The 16,564-nt window shown below is 37.2% G+C and overlaps 1 protein-coding gene across 1 annotated transcript; it reads right to left on the reverse strand.

Annotated features, from left to right (window-relative positions):
• Positions 1 to 713: 713 nt before the first annotated feature.
• Positions 714 to 3,914, reverse strand: LOC131155537 (MDIS1-interacting receptor like kinase 2-like). The gene is made up of 2 exons (XM_058108759.1): positions 1,444 to 3,914; positions 714 to 1,183 (listed from the first exon to the last, which is right to left on the reverse strand). Exons 1-2 carry the CDS (start codon positions 3,821 to 3,823, stop codon positions 831 to 833), a joined length of 2,733 nt encoding a protein of 910 aa, XP_057964742.1. The 5' UTR covers positions 3,824 to 3,914; the 3' UTR covers positions 714 to 830.
• Between the last annotated feature and the right edge of the window lie 12,650 nt (positions 3,915 to 16,564).

The raw sequence follows: 16,564 nt of genomic DNA on the forward strand, positions 1-16,564 counted from the left end.
ATACTTCTTCATTCTTCTAGTTCTATCCCCGTTGCAACCAGTTTTAAAAGTTCATGAATGCCTCCAAAGGATTTAGTATTCCCTTATTCCTTCTTGATAAATTCACTAATTTGGGTTGTGCAATTTGGTGTTTTTAATGAGTATTATCCCCTTCTTTTTTTTTTTGGAACTGGAAAGAAGGGTTTTGTAGGTGATTATTGAATCTCTTCAAAAACAATGTTGTTATTGATGTTTCAATATGTATATTAGAAGAAATTGTTCTCACGGAATTAGCATTATGTGTTTTTTTTTTTAGTCTATCTATTTTTGTAGTGCACACCCACTTATATTAGGCAAAGGTCAACAAACAACCATAAATAGATGGTAAACTATGATTTTTGTTGCAAATATTTTTCTTTAATTCCAAAGTTGCTGAATATAATCAAGATTTTCTTTTTTTTTTTTACTGAAAGCTCTATTCTTTCTTTGTGCAATTCGAGTTCTCAATTATGTTTAATGAGGACAATGACCAACAATATGCATGCCTACACAAAGTAACAATTCCATTTGTACTTGGTCTGAAACTTTATCTTGCAGAATAAAATAAGAAAATGCATCTGTGACCTCTTGTGTGGAGAGAGTTGTTGGGCAAAGGTACCTTCGTCACTAAAGATGATATACTCATTTATAAAATCATCTACTTATGTAAATAGGTATACTTCCTGAAATGGAGATTGATAATACAATTATTTTTATATTTGACTTGAAGTCCAAGTGTGTAGAACAATAATATGAGCACTGTTGATTTTAACTCCTTATTGACTACTACAATTTGCACATGCCAAACAAATTTATTGGTTCCATAATTGCGACAATGAAATTTCATGAAATGGTTTGGTTAATGGTTTCCTTTGACCAAGAAATTCCTTAGTGATAGTCTTCATTGTTGGCCTGGACTTTGGTTTGGCATGTGCACAAGCAATAGCAAGTTTTGTAACAAGAACAAGCTCACTTGCAACTAGCTGATTGGTTGGAGGTGAAAGGCATAGGTCTATCACATCATTGAGCATTATGTATTTAGTAGATGGAGATGACAATGAGGAAAACAACTCTCCCAGATGCCTACCTATTATTATTTCGAGTGCCACCACCCCAAAGCTGTAAACATCACACTTTTCCGTAACAACCATGGAATAAGAAAATTCTGCATAAAAAATAATAAGATGTTAAAACATGGTCCTTCCTAACAATTAATGATATGTACCATGTTCAATCTAACCATCCACATTATGTTATATTATCAGAGTCACTATACCTGCAAACAAAAAATTCTACACATGTTGCGACACGACTAATAACAAAGGTGGTATGTTAGGACCGACAAGTCACTAAACCATAGATGAACCAATTAATAATACGAGGAAAATATCAAAAAGCTTAAAAGAAGAAGAATCTACAATCCACCTGGTGCAATATATCCATAAGTGCCTGCAACTATTGTTCGATTGGATGAATCGGGGTACAATAGCCTAGCAGTACCAAAGTCTGAGACTAAAGCCTCAAATTGAGAGTTCAAAAGAAGGTTGCTACTTGATATGTCTCGATGAACAATCGGTGGGATGCAATCATGGTGCATGTAAGATAGAGCATATGCTGTTGCCTTAACAATGTTGATGCGCTTAATCCAATCTAACTTCATTGCTTCATCATCATCCCTCAAGGCACAAAACAAGCTCCCCCTTTCCATGTACTCATAAATCAAAAACATGCATCGTCTATGTAGACAAAATCCATGAAGCTTCACAATGTTTCGATGTCGAATATGGGTTAACATGTGAACCTCATTCCTAAAACTATTATCAAATGCAGGCTCCTCAGCTTCCAAATGGTGAAGTTTCTTTAAAGCAACCACTTTCCCACTAGGCAATTGTGCTTTATAAACACTACCGTAACCTCCTGTCCCGATGCAGTATCTGATGTCGAAGTCCTCTGTTGCTTCAATAATGTCTTCATATGCAATCCTACCATCATAATTCCATATTGAAAATATGTCTCCATTCTTAATGACACTTGCTTCATTTTTTGTATTCTTTCCCTTTCGATGAGATAGGAAAACAAATCCAAGAGCAAGGAAAGATAGGAATATGCCGATGGGAATAAAAATGGACTTTTGGTGTCTTCCTATATTTCTCCTTGTTTTGTACATGAAGCCAATGGGTGCAGGGAATGGAAGGCAGGGAAGGAAAGGTCTCATCTTACCACACAAATTTTTGTTGCCAATTAGTTGCATGTATTCATTATAATTAAACCAACAATCATCTATTGGTCCATTGAGGGCATTATACGATAAGTCAATGAAAATTGAATCACAAAAATAAGATGGAAGGGTTCCAGAGATCTTATTATAGGAGAGATTCCAGACAACGTAAGGTTTCAGATATTTGAGTTTCAAAGGTAACCCTCCACTTATTATGTTATGACTAAGGTCAAGAGTAGATAAATTTTGAAGTTCTTCAATCCACAATGGAATAGATCCACTTAAAAAATTTCTACTCAATAGCAGCATTTCTAATTTGGAGCAATTTTTCAGATCACTTGGGACATGCCCGCTGAGGTCATTTTGTGAGAAGTCTAGACAAACAAGATTCCAAAGTCCTCCCATTTTTCTTGGTATTTCGCCAATAAGTTGGTTCGAAGATAGATTAAGGTACTCAAGTTGGGTTAATTGGGTAAGCTCTTGTGGTATGGTACCATTGAGTTTATTTGAGGAAAGGTCGAAGTATGTCAAATTGGTTAGACGAGCAAAGGCTGAAGGGACTGGGCCAGTGAGTCTATTATTATGAATGGACAAAAAGTTCAAATTTTTCAAATGACTTAGGGGAGCAATTAGACCTACCAGCATGTTGTTTTCAAGGAATAACTCCTCCAAATTCTTCAAATTCCCTATTTGTGGAGGGATGGAACCACTTAATTGGTTAGAATGGAGTTGAAGAGTCTTCAAACTAATCAAATGACATAGAGGAGCAATTGGAGCGAGGAACTTGTTAAAACCCAAGTCTAGATGCTCCAACTTCTTCAAACTTTCGATCTCTGGTGGGATTGAACCATCGATATGATTACTATATATGAATAGAGATGTCAAATTCGTTAAATCGCCCAAAGAAGAAGGGAGTGGACCAACGAGGTTGTTAGAACCCAAGTGCAGCTCCTTTAGGTTCTTCAAGAGAGCAAGGGACGAAGGGATTGGTCCTGCAAGACTGTTGTCACTGAGATTTAGAGAAATTAAATTTGTCAAATTTCCCATGAGTGAGAGAATGGAGACACTGAATGCATTGTGAGAAAGATCGAGCTCCACTAGTTGGGTGAGGTTAGAGAAGGAAAAAGGTGGCAACTCATCAGAAAGAAAATTATCGGAAAGATTGAGGTACTTGAGCTTCTGTAGAGCACCAATCGTGTAAGGAATACTCCCATGGAGATCATTCCCACTGAGATCCAGACGTTCCAGGTATGGAAAAGAAGAGAAGTTAATCGTGCGAGGGTTCAAATTTAGGTCGGGGATAGAATAAGGAAGGGAAATTTCAGTGATATTACCAGCGTCATTACACGTTATGCCACCCCACAAGCAGTGAACTAAACGGGAACCAAAGTCGGGGGTGTTGTTGCCTGCGGTTGCGGTGGAGTTCCACCATCCACTATCAAGGAGAGTCTTCACTTCTGTTTCCAAAACTAACGAAGATGACACTACTAGAAAGATAGCGATAATGGTACAGGTAGCGTAAAAAGAAACAAAGGCTGCAGCCCGTGAGAATAAGGAGATGGGATGAAGAAAGAATGAGGATGCCATGCTATATGGACTAAATGTGGTTAATTAATTAATGTGCGCTGTGAGTCCTTAAATAATGCAGGATGGTTGGGTGTTGTGTTTGCGGCCTGCCAAGCGCAGCAAGTGAACATGGGAGCGCTATTTCTATTGCTAGTCCACTAAAAAAATGCATGGTCTACATTCACACTGGATATGGGCCCTTGTACTTTTTTAGCAGTAGACTCAATCATTTAATATTTAAAATAATAGAAAAAAGGATATGGGCCCTTAAGCCCACTTTATGAAAGCAAATTTTCAACAGCCAATAGGCAATACCCACCTTTCAGCTTTACTTTCTTTACCTGTTTCCTGAATTTTGATACAAAATAAAAAAAAAAGATTTTTTTCCAGTGTGTAAATACTCTTTTGTTTTATTCCTTTCAAGTAAGTATAGACTTGAATCCGTCATCAACAACAGAGATTTTTATAAATATTTTAGCGATAATTTTTGTAATATATTTTGTAAGTATTTTAGTAAGAAATTTAAATTAATTGTCTACAACTTTGATTGTGTTTTTTTTTTTTCATTAAATATTATATTTTATTATTCGAAACTCTAATTTTGACAAACCCTATAGCTCCACCAAGCAGCACCAAGTTGGGAAGATGAAAATATTGTTATTAGTTCTTTGACGCAATCATGATAATTCATTAAGTAAATCATAAGTGAGAAATTGAATCTGAGATCTTAGGGTTACAGAAATTGAACTTCGCTTTTGCTACTTAAGTAAATCTAACTGATAATTAAATAATATATAATAACATTTAATTTCTAGTAAAAAAAATTAAAACTATTTTTCTCTGAATCTTTGATGTGCTTTAAACGAATATGACTCATTTGTTTCAACGAAATAATTATTTCTTAAAATAAGATGAAATAAAGTTTAAATTTTTGAAATCAAGAGAATATGCATTCCTTTTATATTTCTAATTATTTCTTTGAACATGTAATGAGAAATAAATAAATATCTGCACTATAAAATTTAGAAATAGTTATTCCTTATCCATTCTTTATTATGAACTCATACAATATTTCACATTATTATTTACTTTATAATAACAACATAATTTCTTACATAACTAATTATAACTAACCCACTAAAACTAATTTATTTCTAAAAATGGACATTTGACAAACCAAATGTAATCTTAATTAAATATTTTCTTTTTTAGTTTTTCCTAGATCTAAATTATCATACCGGGATTATCCTATTTTTTCCATCTCACCTCATTCCTAAAGTATACATATTGGTGTTTATTCTCCTACCTATTATGAATTAATTTAAGTTGCTGATCATGGTCAAATAAAAGAAATTTTTTAATTGAATTTTAAAATTTATATGAGGTGCTTTATGATATTAAAATATAGAGATAAAATAAAAGATTATAAGGAACTTTGAAGTGTTTCGTAATGAAAATCCTAATAATTAGATTGAAATTCTTACATTGGAGGTTAAATTATAACTTTTCAAGGGCTAGAAAGATGCAGAAGATGTGACATAGATTGCATAGTTTAGGTTTAATAAGTTCTAATGAATAAAAAAATAGTTAGAAGAGAGTAAAGTGATAGATATTTTGGATCGATAAAGTATTATGCGGAAGAATAGTTTATTTATAAATATTAGTTAATTTTTTAAAATTATTAATAATGTATATAAACTAAATAAGATGGATACGATTTATATAAAGTATATTTTATTGGTTAAAAAAATAAGTAAGAATAAGGAGAGAGAATTAACCGAGGAATGACCGTGGTTAATCAATTAATGTGGGACTGCATAGGTGCGCTGAGGCTTTAAATAATGCATGGCTTGGCGTAGTAATTGTGGCCAGCCAAGCACATCTGACATGATCAGTGTAACACGCAATCCAAAGTGGCATGCACGTGTTACGTGTGACGGTAACCCAACCGCACTCGCGGTGTACCTGGCCGCGTCCCCCGCGGTAGCAACCACACAAAAGACAACCGACGCAGTTCAAAACGCATGTCCCACCGCCAACTTCAACATAGCCCATTTGGACATTCCTGCAGCTTGCATTGATAGAAGGCACCGACAGCTCTATCTAACGCATAAGGGCGCCAGCCTTTCACGACCACGCACAGCTGAACGACCGCTACACACCACATGCCGAGAGAGGGGGACACCGCAGTCGCAGGTCCACCGAAAAGTTGAATCCTACCGATCTACTCCCTCCATCATCTCTCATTCGTTTCTTAAAGAAAGAGATGAAAAATTAACACAATTTCTTTTAAAATTTTATAAAAAAAGATACAAATCTCATTCTATATTTATAAATAAAAAATAAATAGGATAAGAAGGTACAAGTGTCTCTCATAGAATTTTTAAAATCTTGAAAAAAGTTTAGGTCTTTTTGCCACATTTTAGGAGAGATTTGTGCACGAAAGTTTTGAACTTTAAGCGAAGATCCGTGTTTGTTTCCGTGATTTTAGAAAATTTCGATGTATTTTGCCCGTTTGAAAAGGTGCACTTCTTGCGATTAATACTTCTTGTCGTGCGATCCAATTTGCACTCAAATCTATAGTTTCCACCGATTTCCATTCAACTGACTTCCATATTAATTGAAAGAGGATTTCAAATTTATAAAATTAGTTTCTTATTTGAGACTGGTTGGGCTTCTTTTGTAAGATTTTATTGTTTTAAATTTAAAATTACTTACCACATATTTTATAAAATTTAGCGATAAAGGTAGAATAAACTGCTAATTGAGGGATAGAGTACAACATCATCATGGTATGTGCATAATACTAATATTATCTTTGTGTTATATTTGAAAGAAATTATTATATGGATCAAGATAAAATCATGACAAACGCAAATCATACTTGTTAATTTGTTCATGCTCATAATGTCTTAAAATGCACATGTATGCAATTATTAGAACTTGGTGACCCATTTAGACCTAGAAATTAAATGCATAAAATGCATATGTCCACTTTAACCCATTAATTCCTCATCCTAATCAATTGTAATTGTAATCAATTTAATGCACCATATATAAAACTATACTATCTCCAATCCTTGCAGAAAGATTAAAGATGTTGGAGTATCTGGACCTTTGGTAAAAACCACACAAGAATTGAATCAATGGTTCAACATTTCCAGCTCATTTTCACACAGTTTATGTACCTACGGTGAGAAAAAATTTTAATCATTGAATCTACATTTCCAGCTCATGTTCACACGGTTTATGTACGTGCGGGGAGAAAAAATTTTGATCATTGAATCTTCCTTCCAATTTCCAAATTCAGACCAACTTGGTGTGATGATGGTGACCTCACCTTGCTGGAGCAGGGGTGAAAGTTGAGTTCAAAAAGCATCTCAATTGTTTATGAAGTTTGGTTGGCATTATTAACACAAAATTTTTTATGGGTTAGATTTTTTAAAACTAAATATGTTAAAGGATGACATATTACTCTTTGCAGGCCACATGGATCGGATTCTTCTTTTTGGAGGAAAATTTTGCAGTGTATGCCTGAGCTGTTAAGTAAACTAAGTAAAAGATTAGAGAAGGAGATGTAAAATTATGGTATGATAAGTTTCTGGATTCGGGACCTTTGTTTTTAGAATTTTCAGATAGTGCACATTCACATATCATATTAAAAAATTTGGTTATTAATAATGTGTGGAATATGGAATATTTGTAAAGGATTTTGGGTTTTAGTAAAGCGAAAGAAGTGATGGAAAGAGTTGGAAAACTTAGAAATTCTTCGGACATCTTGCTATGGCTCTTGGAAAAGAATAGTTGCTTTAATACAAAGTCGGCGTGGGATGTTATCAAAGTTAGAGCTCCAAAGTTTGATTGGGCAAAGTGGGTTTGGAACAAATGGTTACTGAAGAAAATTGTTATCTGTATGTGAAAGGCTACTTTTGTGTGCTTAAGCGTTGATGAAAATGTGAGAAGGGTGAGGGTATCACTTGCTTCGACATGTGATTGTTGTGAGACGAGGCAATTAGAAGATGTGGAGCATATTTTGAATAAGGCAGATCTTGCTGCTAATGTATGGAGGAAGGTTTCGGTAGAGGTAGGTGTACCTTTCTTTAGGCACCAAAGTTGGAAAGAGAGAGTTCAAATATGGTTTAATAGGGCTTCTTGATACTCTCAATTGAGAACATTGATGGGTTTGATTCTTTATTTAGTAGTTTGGAGGTTGTGGAGAAGGAGATGTGTGGCTAGAATGAAGGGAAAATTAGAGAGTAGTACAGATGTGTGACTGTCCATTGAGAATTAGGTGGGGGTTTTGAGTAAGAACATGATAGTTATGGCTCAATTAAATTATGCCGATATTCGGATATTGCAGAATCTGGAAGTACAAATTATGAATAAAAAGAATAAAGCTATGCAAGGTGTGAGATGGCTAAAACAGAGGCAAGGGAGGTTGAAACTAAATTTAAATAGGAGCAGCTTGGGGAATCTAGGGCCGGTGGGTGGTGGTGGCATCCTTAGAGACTGTACAGGTTCTTTTATTTTTGGTTTTTTAAAAGATTTTGGTTCTGATTCTAATAATGAAGCTGAATTGAGAGTAGTGATGGAAGGAATAAAGTTTTGCGAACAATGGGGCCATACCAATATTGACATTGAATGTGATTCGATTGTTGTAGCAAATTGAATAAGATCCAGTAAATGCTCTTTATGGTATTTGTGGGATTTTTGGGAGCAGCTTATTCGTTTATTGGACGGAGTAGATTTGTAAAGACCCAAAAATTATAGAAATTAAATAATAAAAGAAAGGAGAGGAAAAAGAGTTTTCGAAAGGGGGCCTCAGCAGGGCCTCGCCGATGAGCAGCCTTATTGAGCTCGTCGACGAGGACACGTGTCTCCTGGATGAAAAGATAATGAGAGGGGTGATTTTAGGGCCTGAAGTTTGTCGACGAAGGTTATGAGTTCATCGACGAACCTTCTTTTTGGACTCGTCGACGAGGCCACGTGGCTAGCCACCTATAAATATGCATAAAGCAAGTTTTTGGATGGAAAATCAGTTGTCTTCCTCCTTCTCTCTCTAAATTTTGGTCTCTCTAAATTTTGGTCTCTCTAAATTTTGGTTTCTCTAACTTCTCTCTACAAATCTGGTTCCGTCTCTCCCTGGTTCGACGATCAGAAGCCAGCACGGTGATCCTGGGGAGATTCTCTACAACTTAATTGGAGCAAAATGTTGATTTGAGAAGTTTGGGAACCATCCCAAAATCAGGGTAAGTAGATTATTTAGGTATTTTTAGTATTACCAGGTTTCTCTGAGCCCAGATTTTGTATTGTATGAGGATATACTGGTGTTTTGTGGAATAAAATTAGAGTGTTATGATTTCAGGGTTAGGGTGTTTGTAGGACCCTGCGATTATGGGTAAAGGACCCCAGTAGATATATTTCTAGGAGCCTCGGTAAATTATAGTTTTGGAAATTATGAATAGGAAGGTTCAGGAAATATGAGTATGATGATTTTTTGGGAAATTCAGTGTTTTACCGGGAAATATGTTTATATGCATTATTACAGGATTTTGGGGATAATACGCAGTAAGCGTGAGAACAGAGTTGGAGGTGAGCCTCCTAGCTAGTTAGGTAAGGGATATATGCTATGCCAGTTGATTTAGAAATATTTACCAGTAAAATACGATATATGATTATAAGTGTTTTCGGGGTAAGAAAATTATATAGTTTTACAAATTTTAGTATATATGTTTATTTAATAAATTGTGTGGCATGAGAAATTATTAGCACAGCGCAAATTCTATACAATTTATACAGAAAGCACAATACACAGTATTAGCTAGAAAATATGATTTGTGCAGAGTTATTATTTTTATAGCTTATATAGAAATATGAAATTCAGTTTCAGTACACCACGATTACAGATTCAGAACCATAACATACAGATATTTCAGTTATTTCAGTTCAGTTAATTATAGCGTTATGATTAATTTAGTAAAACAGAATCATGGTTAATCAGTAATATAGAAATGTCAGTTGTATATATATATAGTATCTGTCATGCCCCGAACCCTGAAATGGGACCCAGGGGTGAAAATGTAACCTAACCCGTCCTTGTATCATACAAATCATCCACAGATATAGTACAAATGATGAGGATCCGACCCCGTAGGGTTCCCAGGTACCCTAAACACATCCAAACACAATCATATACGTAGTAGAAAAGGTCATTCTATATATACATATGCAGTACCATACCAGAGTCTATACAAGAGCAAAGACAGGCTCTATCATACAATGTACAACTGGATGCCAAACACATCCCAAAATGGCAACCCATCAAAACACAGTCCTAGCACTTACCCAAGTAATAACCGCAGTACACCGACCACTACGCTCCCTACACCAGGATGCTAGTTCCAGTTAGTTGAAGGACCTATAAAAATGTGCGTACAGTAGGGGTGATACACCTCTTAGTAAGGAAGAACATAGGTTATATCGGTGTGTGGCATTTGAGTGTTATCATGACATACTAACATGCATAGTTCAATAATCAAAATAATCAAAACCAGTTCCAGTATTTTCATAAAACAAGCAATATAAATCTCGTGTCATCACACCCTTTAGCTCGAAGTCGGACTGTCTGGTGGTATTTCACACCCTTAGATGAAAACTGACAATCTGGTGATATTTCACACCCTTCGGCCAACACCGACAGTCTGGTGATATTTCACACCCTTCGGCAAATGCCGGTGCCCCCAATAACATGGCATAGCATCAGCGTTGAACCGGTGCAGATCTGGTGTTCGCACACCCTTCAGCTCGAAAGCCGGCCAATCTAATGGTATTGCACACTCTTCAGCAAAAGTTAGATTTTTAAACCTGGAACAATTCAGAACCTCGTTCCTATTTCACCAAGATACAACATATGCATGCTCATATAACCGAACAAACCACACCCATTTGGTAATCTAAAATCACAATTTTCCAAACACAGACAATTTAAACAAGTCAAGGCACGGTCATCCCTATAACACAGTATAAATCAACATACACATTTAGTTTTCAACAAAACCAGGGATGCAGCCCGTCGCCCCTTTTTTCCCAAAACTGTAATCATGAAAAACCCATAGTTTTTCCCATTAGATCCCCCCAAATGAGTTGCCAAAACACACACAGGACCATGAACCACAGTTCTACCGAGTCCGATTTTAAAAATAACTGATATAAACACAATTCCCCTTACCTTTTCCCCGAATAACCAATCTCGAACTCTAAGGGCCCTAAACAGCAAACTGAGTTCCAAAACCTACAATCAATAGTACAAAATATACTCACAACATTGTTCCCTACAAAACTACCAGATCATAATTGAAAACCGAGTCTTACCTTGATTTTACGCCAAAACCCAAAAATCTTTTAAACGGGATTCTAATTCGTAGAACTTGTAGAGAATCCTTCCACGATCCTCCTGGTAACTTCAGATTCACGATCCTCGCGACGATCAGCAAAGAAATCTAGAGAGTGGAAGTGCAGGGAGAGTTCTAGAGAGAGAGAGAGAGAGAAAGATTTGAGTTTTCTTAGTTTAGAAGCAAAAAAATTCCTATTTATAGCCCTTTTTACTCGGGCAAACTCATCGACGAGATGGTGTCCTCGTCGATGAGGCTCTATAGTCCTCTAATCGACGAGACGGAGGATTCGTCGATGAATCCTGATATCACCAGTTCTCGAAACTCCTCAGCTTCTCCTCGTCGACGAGCCTCTGAACTTCGTTGACGAGATATGCATGGCCTTTGTCGACAAAGCCTGTTCAAATACCAATTTTACCCCTCTCTTAATTATTTAAACCTATCTATCACGGTTCAAGTTCTTACAATCTCCCCTCCTTAAAAAAATTTCGTCCTCGAAATTTGTCATCTCTCATTTACAAATTCATACCATTAAATACATATACAGCATTCTAGGAAGAAAACTGGCGACTACTACAACGTAGCCCCCCTCATATACATACACATATATACCCTCACTTATGGCGGAGGAATACCGTGGTTACATATATAACTGTCTCAGGAGTTCACAATACACACACTCCTAACGACTAACAACCTATCCCAACCCAAAGTAGGATAGCATACAAATGCTCAAAACAACTTTGGATACTTCCGGTGTATTTCCGTTTCTAGTTCCCAAGAAGCTTCCTCAACCTCTTGGTTCCGCCACAATACCTTCACTAACTGTATTTCCTTAGTACGAAGCTTCTGAACTTTACGGTCCAAAACCTGAATAGGTATCTCCTCATACACTAAAGTATCCCTAATTTCCAACTCCTCATAATCGATAACATGTGATGGATCCAGCACGTATCTCCTCAACATGGATACGTGAAACACATCTGAACCCTCAAAAGTGCTAGAGGTAATGCAATCCTGTAGGCTACTGAACCCACTCGCTCGAGAATCTCGAGTGGTCCAATATACCTCGAGCTCAACTTGCCCTTCCTCCCAAATCTCATTACCCTTTTCATCGAAGCGATACGCAAAATTACCTTACCCCCCACCTCGAACTCTAAATCACGGCGGTGAACATCTACATAACTCTTCTGCTAGCTCTGAGCTGATTCAATCCTCTCCCGAATCAAACCCACCTTCTCAAACGGCTACTACACGAGTTTAGGTCCTAACACCTAACGTTCACTAACCTCATCCCAACACAAAAGAGATCGACACCTCCGATCATACAAAGCCTCGAACGGTGCCATCCCAATATTAGTCTGGAAGCTATTGTTATAAGCGAACTCTACAAGTGGCATAAACTATATCTAGCTACCACTGAAGTCTAACACACAAGCTTGCAACATATCTTCCAAGATTTGTATCGTCCTCTCTGACTGTCCATCAGTCTTGGGTTGGAACATTATACTGAAAGTAAGCTTCATCCTTAGTGCCTCCTACAAGCTCATCCAGAATCAAGAAGTAAACCTCAGGTCTCGATCTGACACAATGGACACCGGTACCCCGTGCATTCTCACATTCTCATGCACATACAACTCTGCTAGCCTACTTAAAGGATAGCCAACTTTCATCGGTATGAAATAAGCAAATTTCGTCAATCTATCCACAATCACCCAAATAGCATTCTTCATGTGAAGTGCTGGGGGCAATCCGATCACAAAATCCATGGAAATATGCTTCCATTTCCACACCATTATAGGCAAAGACTACAACGGCCCTACTGACCTCTGATATTCAACTTTCACCTGCTGACACGTGTTGAAATTGGTGTGATCCCAAGAGGGGGGTGAATTGGGTTTTAAAAAAACTTTTTTGCTAATTTAAACGTTTCACCAATTCACCACAGTTCATATACCATTCAATGTATATACGTGTATGTAAAGCGAGTTTAACAATAAAAACAAACATACACGTGTGCAGTATCTTATTTAAATTAAATGTGTGCATGAGAATAATTTTGACATTAAATAAATATTCATACACATGCTGATAATAAAGTGCAGGAATTTAAATAAGATAGAGAGAGAGACACCAGATTTGTTATCGAGGTTCGGCCAAACCAGCCTACATCCCCGCCTTGGGCTTACCCCCAAGGATTCCACTATACCTGCTCACTTAACTGGGCAGAGCAAAAGCCTTTACATCCTCTTCTTACGGGGCAAGGAAAACTCCAACTCAATTACTAGACTGAGCTAAATTAGTCTCACTTGCGGGGTTGAGACTCCCCAATTCAATTCCGGGCTGAACCAAACTGGTCTCATTTATGGGGCTAAGACTCCCCAGTTCAATTAACGGGCTGAACCGAACCGTTACATAAAAACCATTTTTGTACATGAAAATATGTTTCTGAAATACAAGCAGAGATGTACACAATAAGCTCATACAAATACACACTCCAATGATGTGAAATAATGCTCAGGGGAGTAAGGGTGCTTAACTATATTGAAATCCTAATAAAAAGTTTTCTCCAAAAATATATTTCAATAATGATATGGGAGAACTTAGGGTTTTGCTCTTTCAATGATTTTTGTACAAATAAACTGTATATGAAAAATGAGTATTATGTTCTCCAATCAAAGATTTATACAAGTAAATAATATTTGGAGAAACTAGAAATTTTAAACTCAAAAGAATTTGTGCAATAAATAATCTTTCTCCCAAGAATATTTATCAAAGAAATAATCGGGAGAAATGCAAACAATACTCTCAAAGATTGATTTTCAAAAGGTAAGTAACAAGTGAGAGTATATGCATGTAAATATAAATATAAAGCCCAAAATAGGATACTCTCTTTGAAAGTGATTTTGAGATAAAACAAGTGAAAGAGAGTTGGAGAGATTTGAATAAAATATTTTGCCCCAAAGAAATTTTTGCAATAAAAGTAAGTTGGGGGGAACTTTGATTAACAAATGATTAGAGAGAAACTTAGAATTAATCAAAGTTACTAATTTGGAGTAATGAGAGGGTATTTATAAAGTTTGTGGAAAATATGACCATTGAGGACACGCTCGGTATTTTGGAAAAGTTTAATTAAGTTTAAAAATGTTTTAAACACTTAAAAAATATTCCAACCCGAGAGCACCAATCGACCAGAAGACTTTCGGTCGATCGAAGTTCATACGGCTCGGTCGACCGGGCCAATTTTGAACTTCAGGGTCGGTCGACCAGGAAGGACGATTTTTCCAAATTAGTGCGGTTCGGTCGACCAGGGTGAAAATGAACTAAAGGTTCGGTCGACTCGAAGAGGCGATTTTTTTTTAAAACAGCAAGGTTTGGTCAACCGAGACTTTTTGAACTGAGAAGTTCGGTCGACTAGACCGTTGGGATTTTTCCCAAGGACCCTCGGTCAACCAGGTAGTTGGTATACAAATTTGGCTCGGTCAACCAGATGGTCAAATTGTTAACCTCAGGGGGTTTCGATCGACCGGGGCCTAAATGAACTACACAGTTCGGTCAACTAAATTGTGGTCAACTAGTTGACCTGGTTCGGGTTCGATTAACTGGGGCATTTTGTACATGGTAGTTCGGTCGACCGAGTGTGCACATTTTATGCATTTTGGTCCTGTTTAAGCCAACGATCACCCTATTTCAAATGACCAAGTATGGGTATGCATAAGTGAGTGTCCTAAGGTCATTTCTAGGTCCATTTTGAAAACACCAAAAAAATCCGGTGTCAGTCGACCTTCGTTCTAGCCTTGATTTTGACCCTAAAGCTATTCCAAAAACTTTGTATAATTTTGGTGTACTTAGAAAAAAGCTTTTGGTGAGATATGCTGGTTCCTAGGGTCTATCTACGAACATTCTAAGCATTCAAACACATCATGCAGATGCATGCAATATTACAGATCAAAGATAAATGCATATACAAATTAAAAACAAATGTCTGTCTTTTTGCTCTTCCGACTTCATGGAATGCACTTGATCGTATAGTCGTTAAGTACTGCAAGCTTCCATCACAGTTGCCTTATGTGTGTGTTAAATTAATGGACCTGTTTACATGCTAAATACACACATAAGAAACATGTGCTTTGTCAGCATCAAAACAGGGATCGGACTCAAAATGTTAACAACATGTCAAACACTACTCCACGAATTGAGCAATCTGCCTCTTCATACCAGACCACCAGAAGATCTCGCGCAAGTTCTGATACATTTTTGTACTACCAGGATGTACCGCATACAAAAAGCGATGCGCTTCCTACAGAATCGTCCTTCTGATCTCATCATCGTTCGAAACACATAATTTGATCCCAAACCTCAGCATACCTCCCTCAGAGATGTTAAACTCTATAGCTAGTACCTGCTGTACCTTTTCCATAACCTCTGCTAACTCTGAATCACTAACATGCGCAGCCCTTATACGTTTAAACAAAGTCGGCTGGAACACCAAGCTAGCAAAGAAAGCCTGATGATCACCAGTCACTAATTCCACACCAAGGCTTCCTAGGTCTCGTCTAATATGATGTTGAGCTACAACCATAGATACAACCGTAGGTCCCAACTTCCAACTCAACACATCAGCCACCACATTAGCCTTCCTCGGGTGATAACTGATCGTGCAATCGTAGTCTTTAATCGACTCTAGCCACCGCCTCTACCTCATGTTCAACTCTTTTTGTGTGAAGAAATACCTAAGACTCTTATAGTCAGTGAAGATCTCACACTGCACCCAGTATAGGTAGTGTCGTCAGATCTTCAGTGCATATACAACAGTAGTTAATTCCAGATCATACGTAGGGTAATTCTTCTTGTACTCTTTCAATTGCAGAGAAGCATAAGCTACTACCTTACCCTACTACATAAGCACACATCCCAGGCCTTTTAGAGACGCGTCGCTACAAATCACAAACCCACCATCCCCTAAAGGAATGGTCAACATTGGAGCAGTAACCAGCCAATGCTTTAATTCCTGAAAACACTACTCGCAATCACTAGTCCACTCAAACTGGACTCCCTTCCTAGTCAATCGAGTCAGAAACTGAGATAGTTTAGAGATCCCCTCCACGAACCGACGATAATAACCTGCCAGTCCTAGAAAACTCCAAACCTCCTACACATTCTTCAGCCTCACCCAGTCGACCACTGCTTCAATCTTACTAGGATCAACTAATATACCATCACCAGTTACCACATGGCCTAAGAATGCAATCTGACTCAACCAGAATTCACATTTATTCAGCTTAGCATACAATTTCTTCTCCTGCAGAATCTGTAATACTAACCTTAAATGATCCTCATGCTCTTCTGAACTCCTCGAGTATACCAGAAT

This window comes from Malania oleifera, chromosome 1 (assembly GCF_029873635.1).
Source record: "Malania oleifera isolate guangnan ecotype guangnan chromosome 1, ASM2987363v1, whole genome shotgun sequence".
Classification (NCBI taxonomy): domain Eukaryota; kingdom Viridiplantae; phylum Streptophyta; class Magnoliopsida; order Santalales; family Ximeniaceae; genus Malania; species Malania oleifera.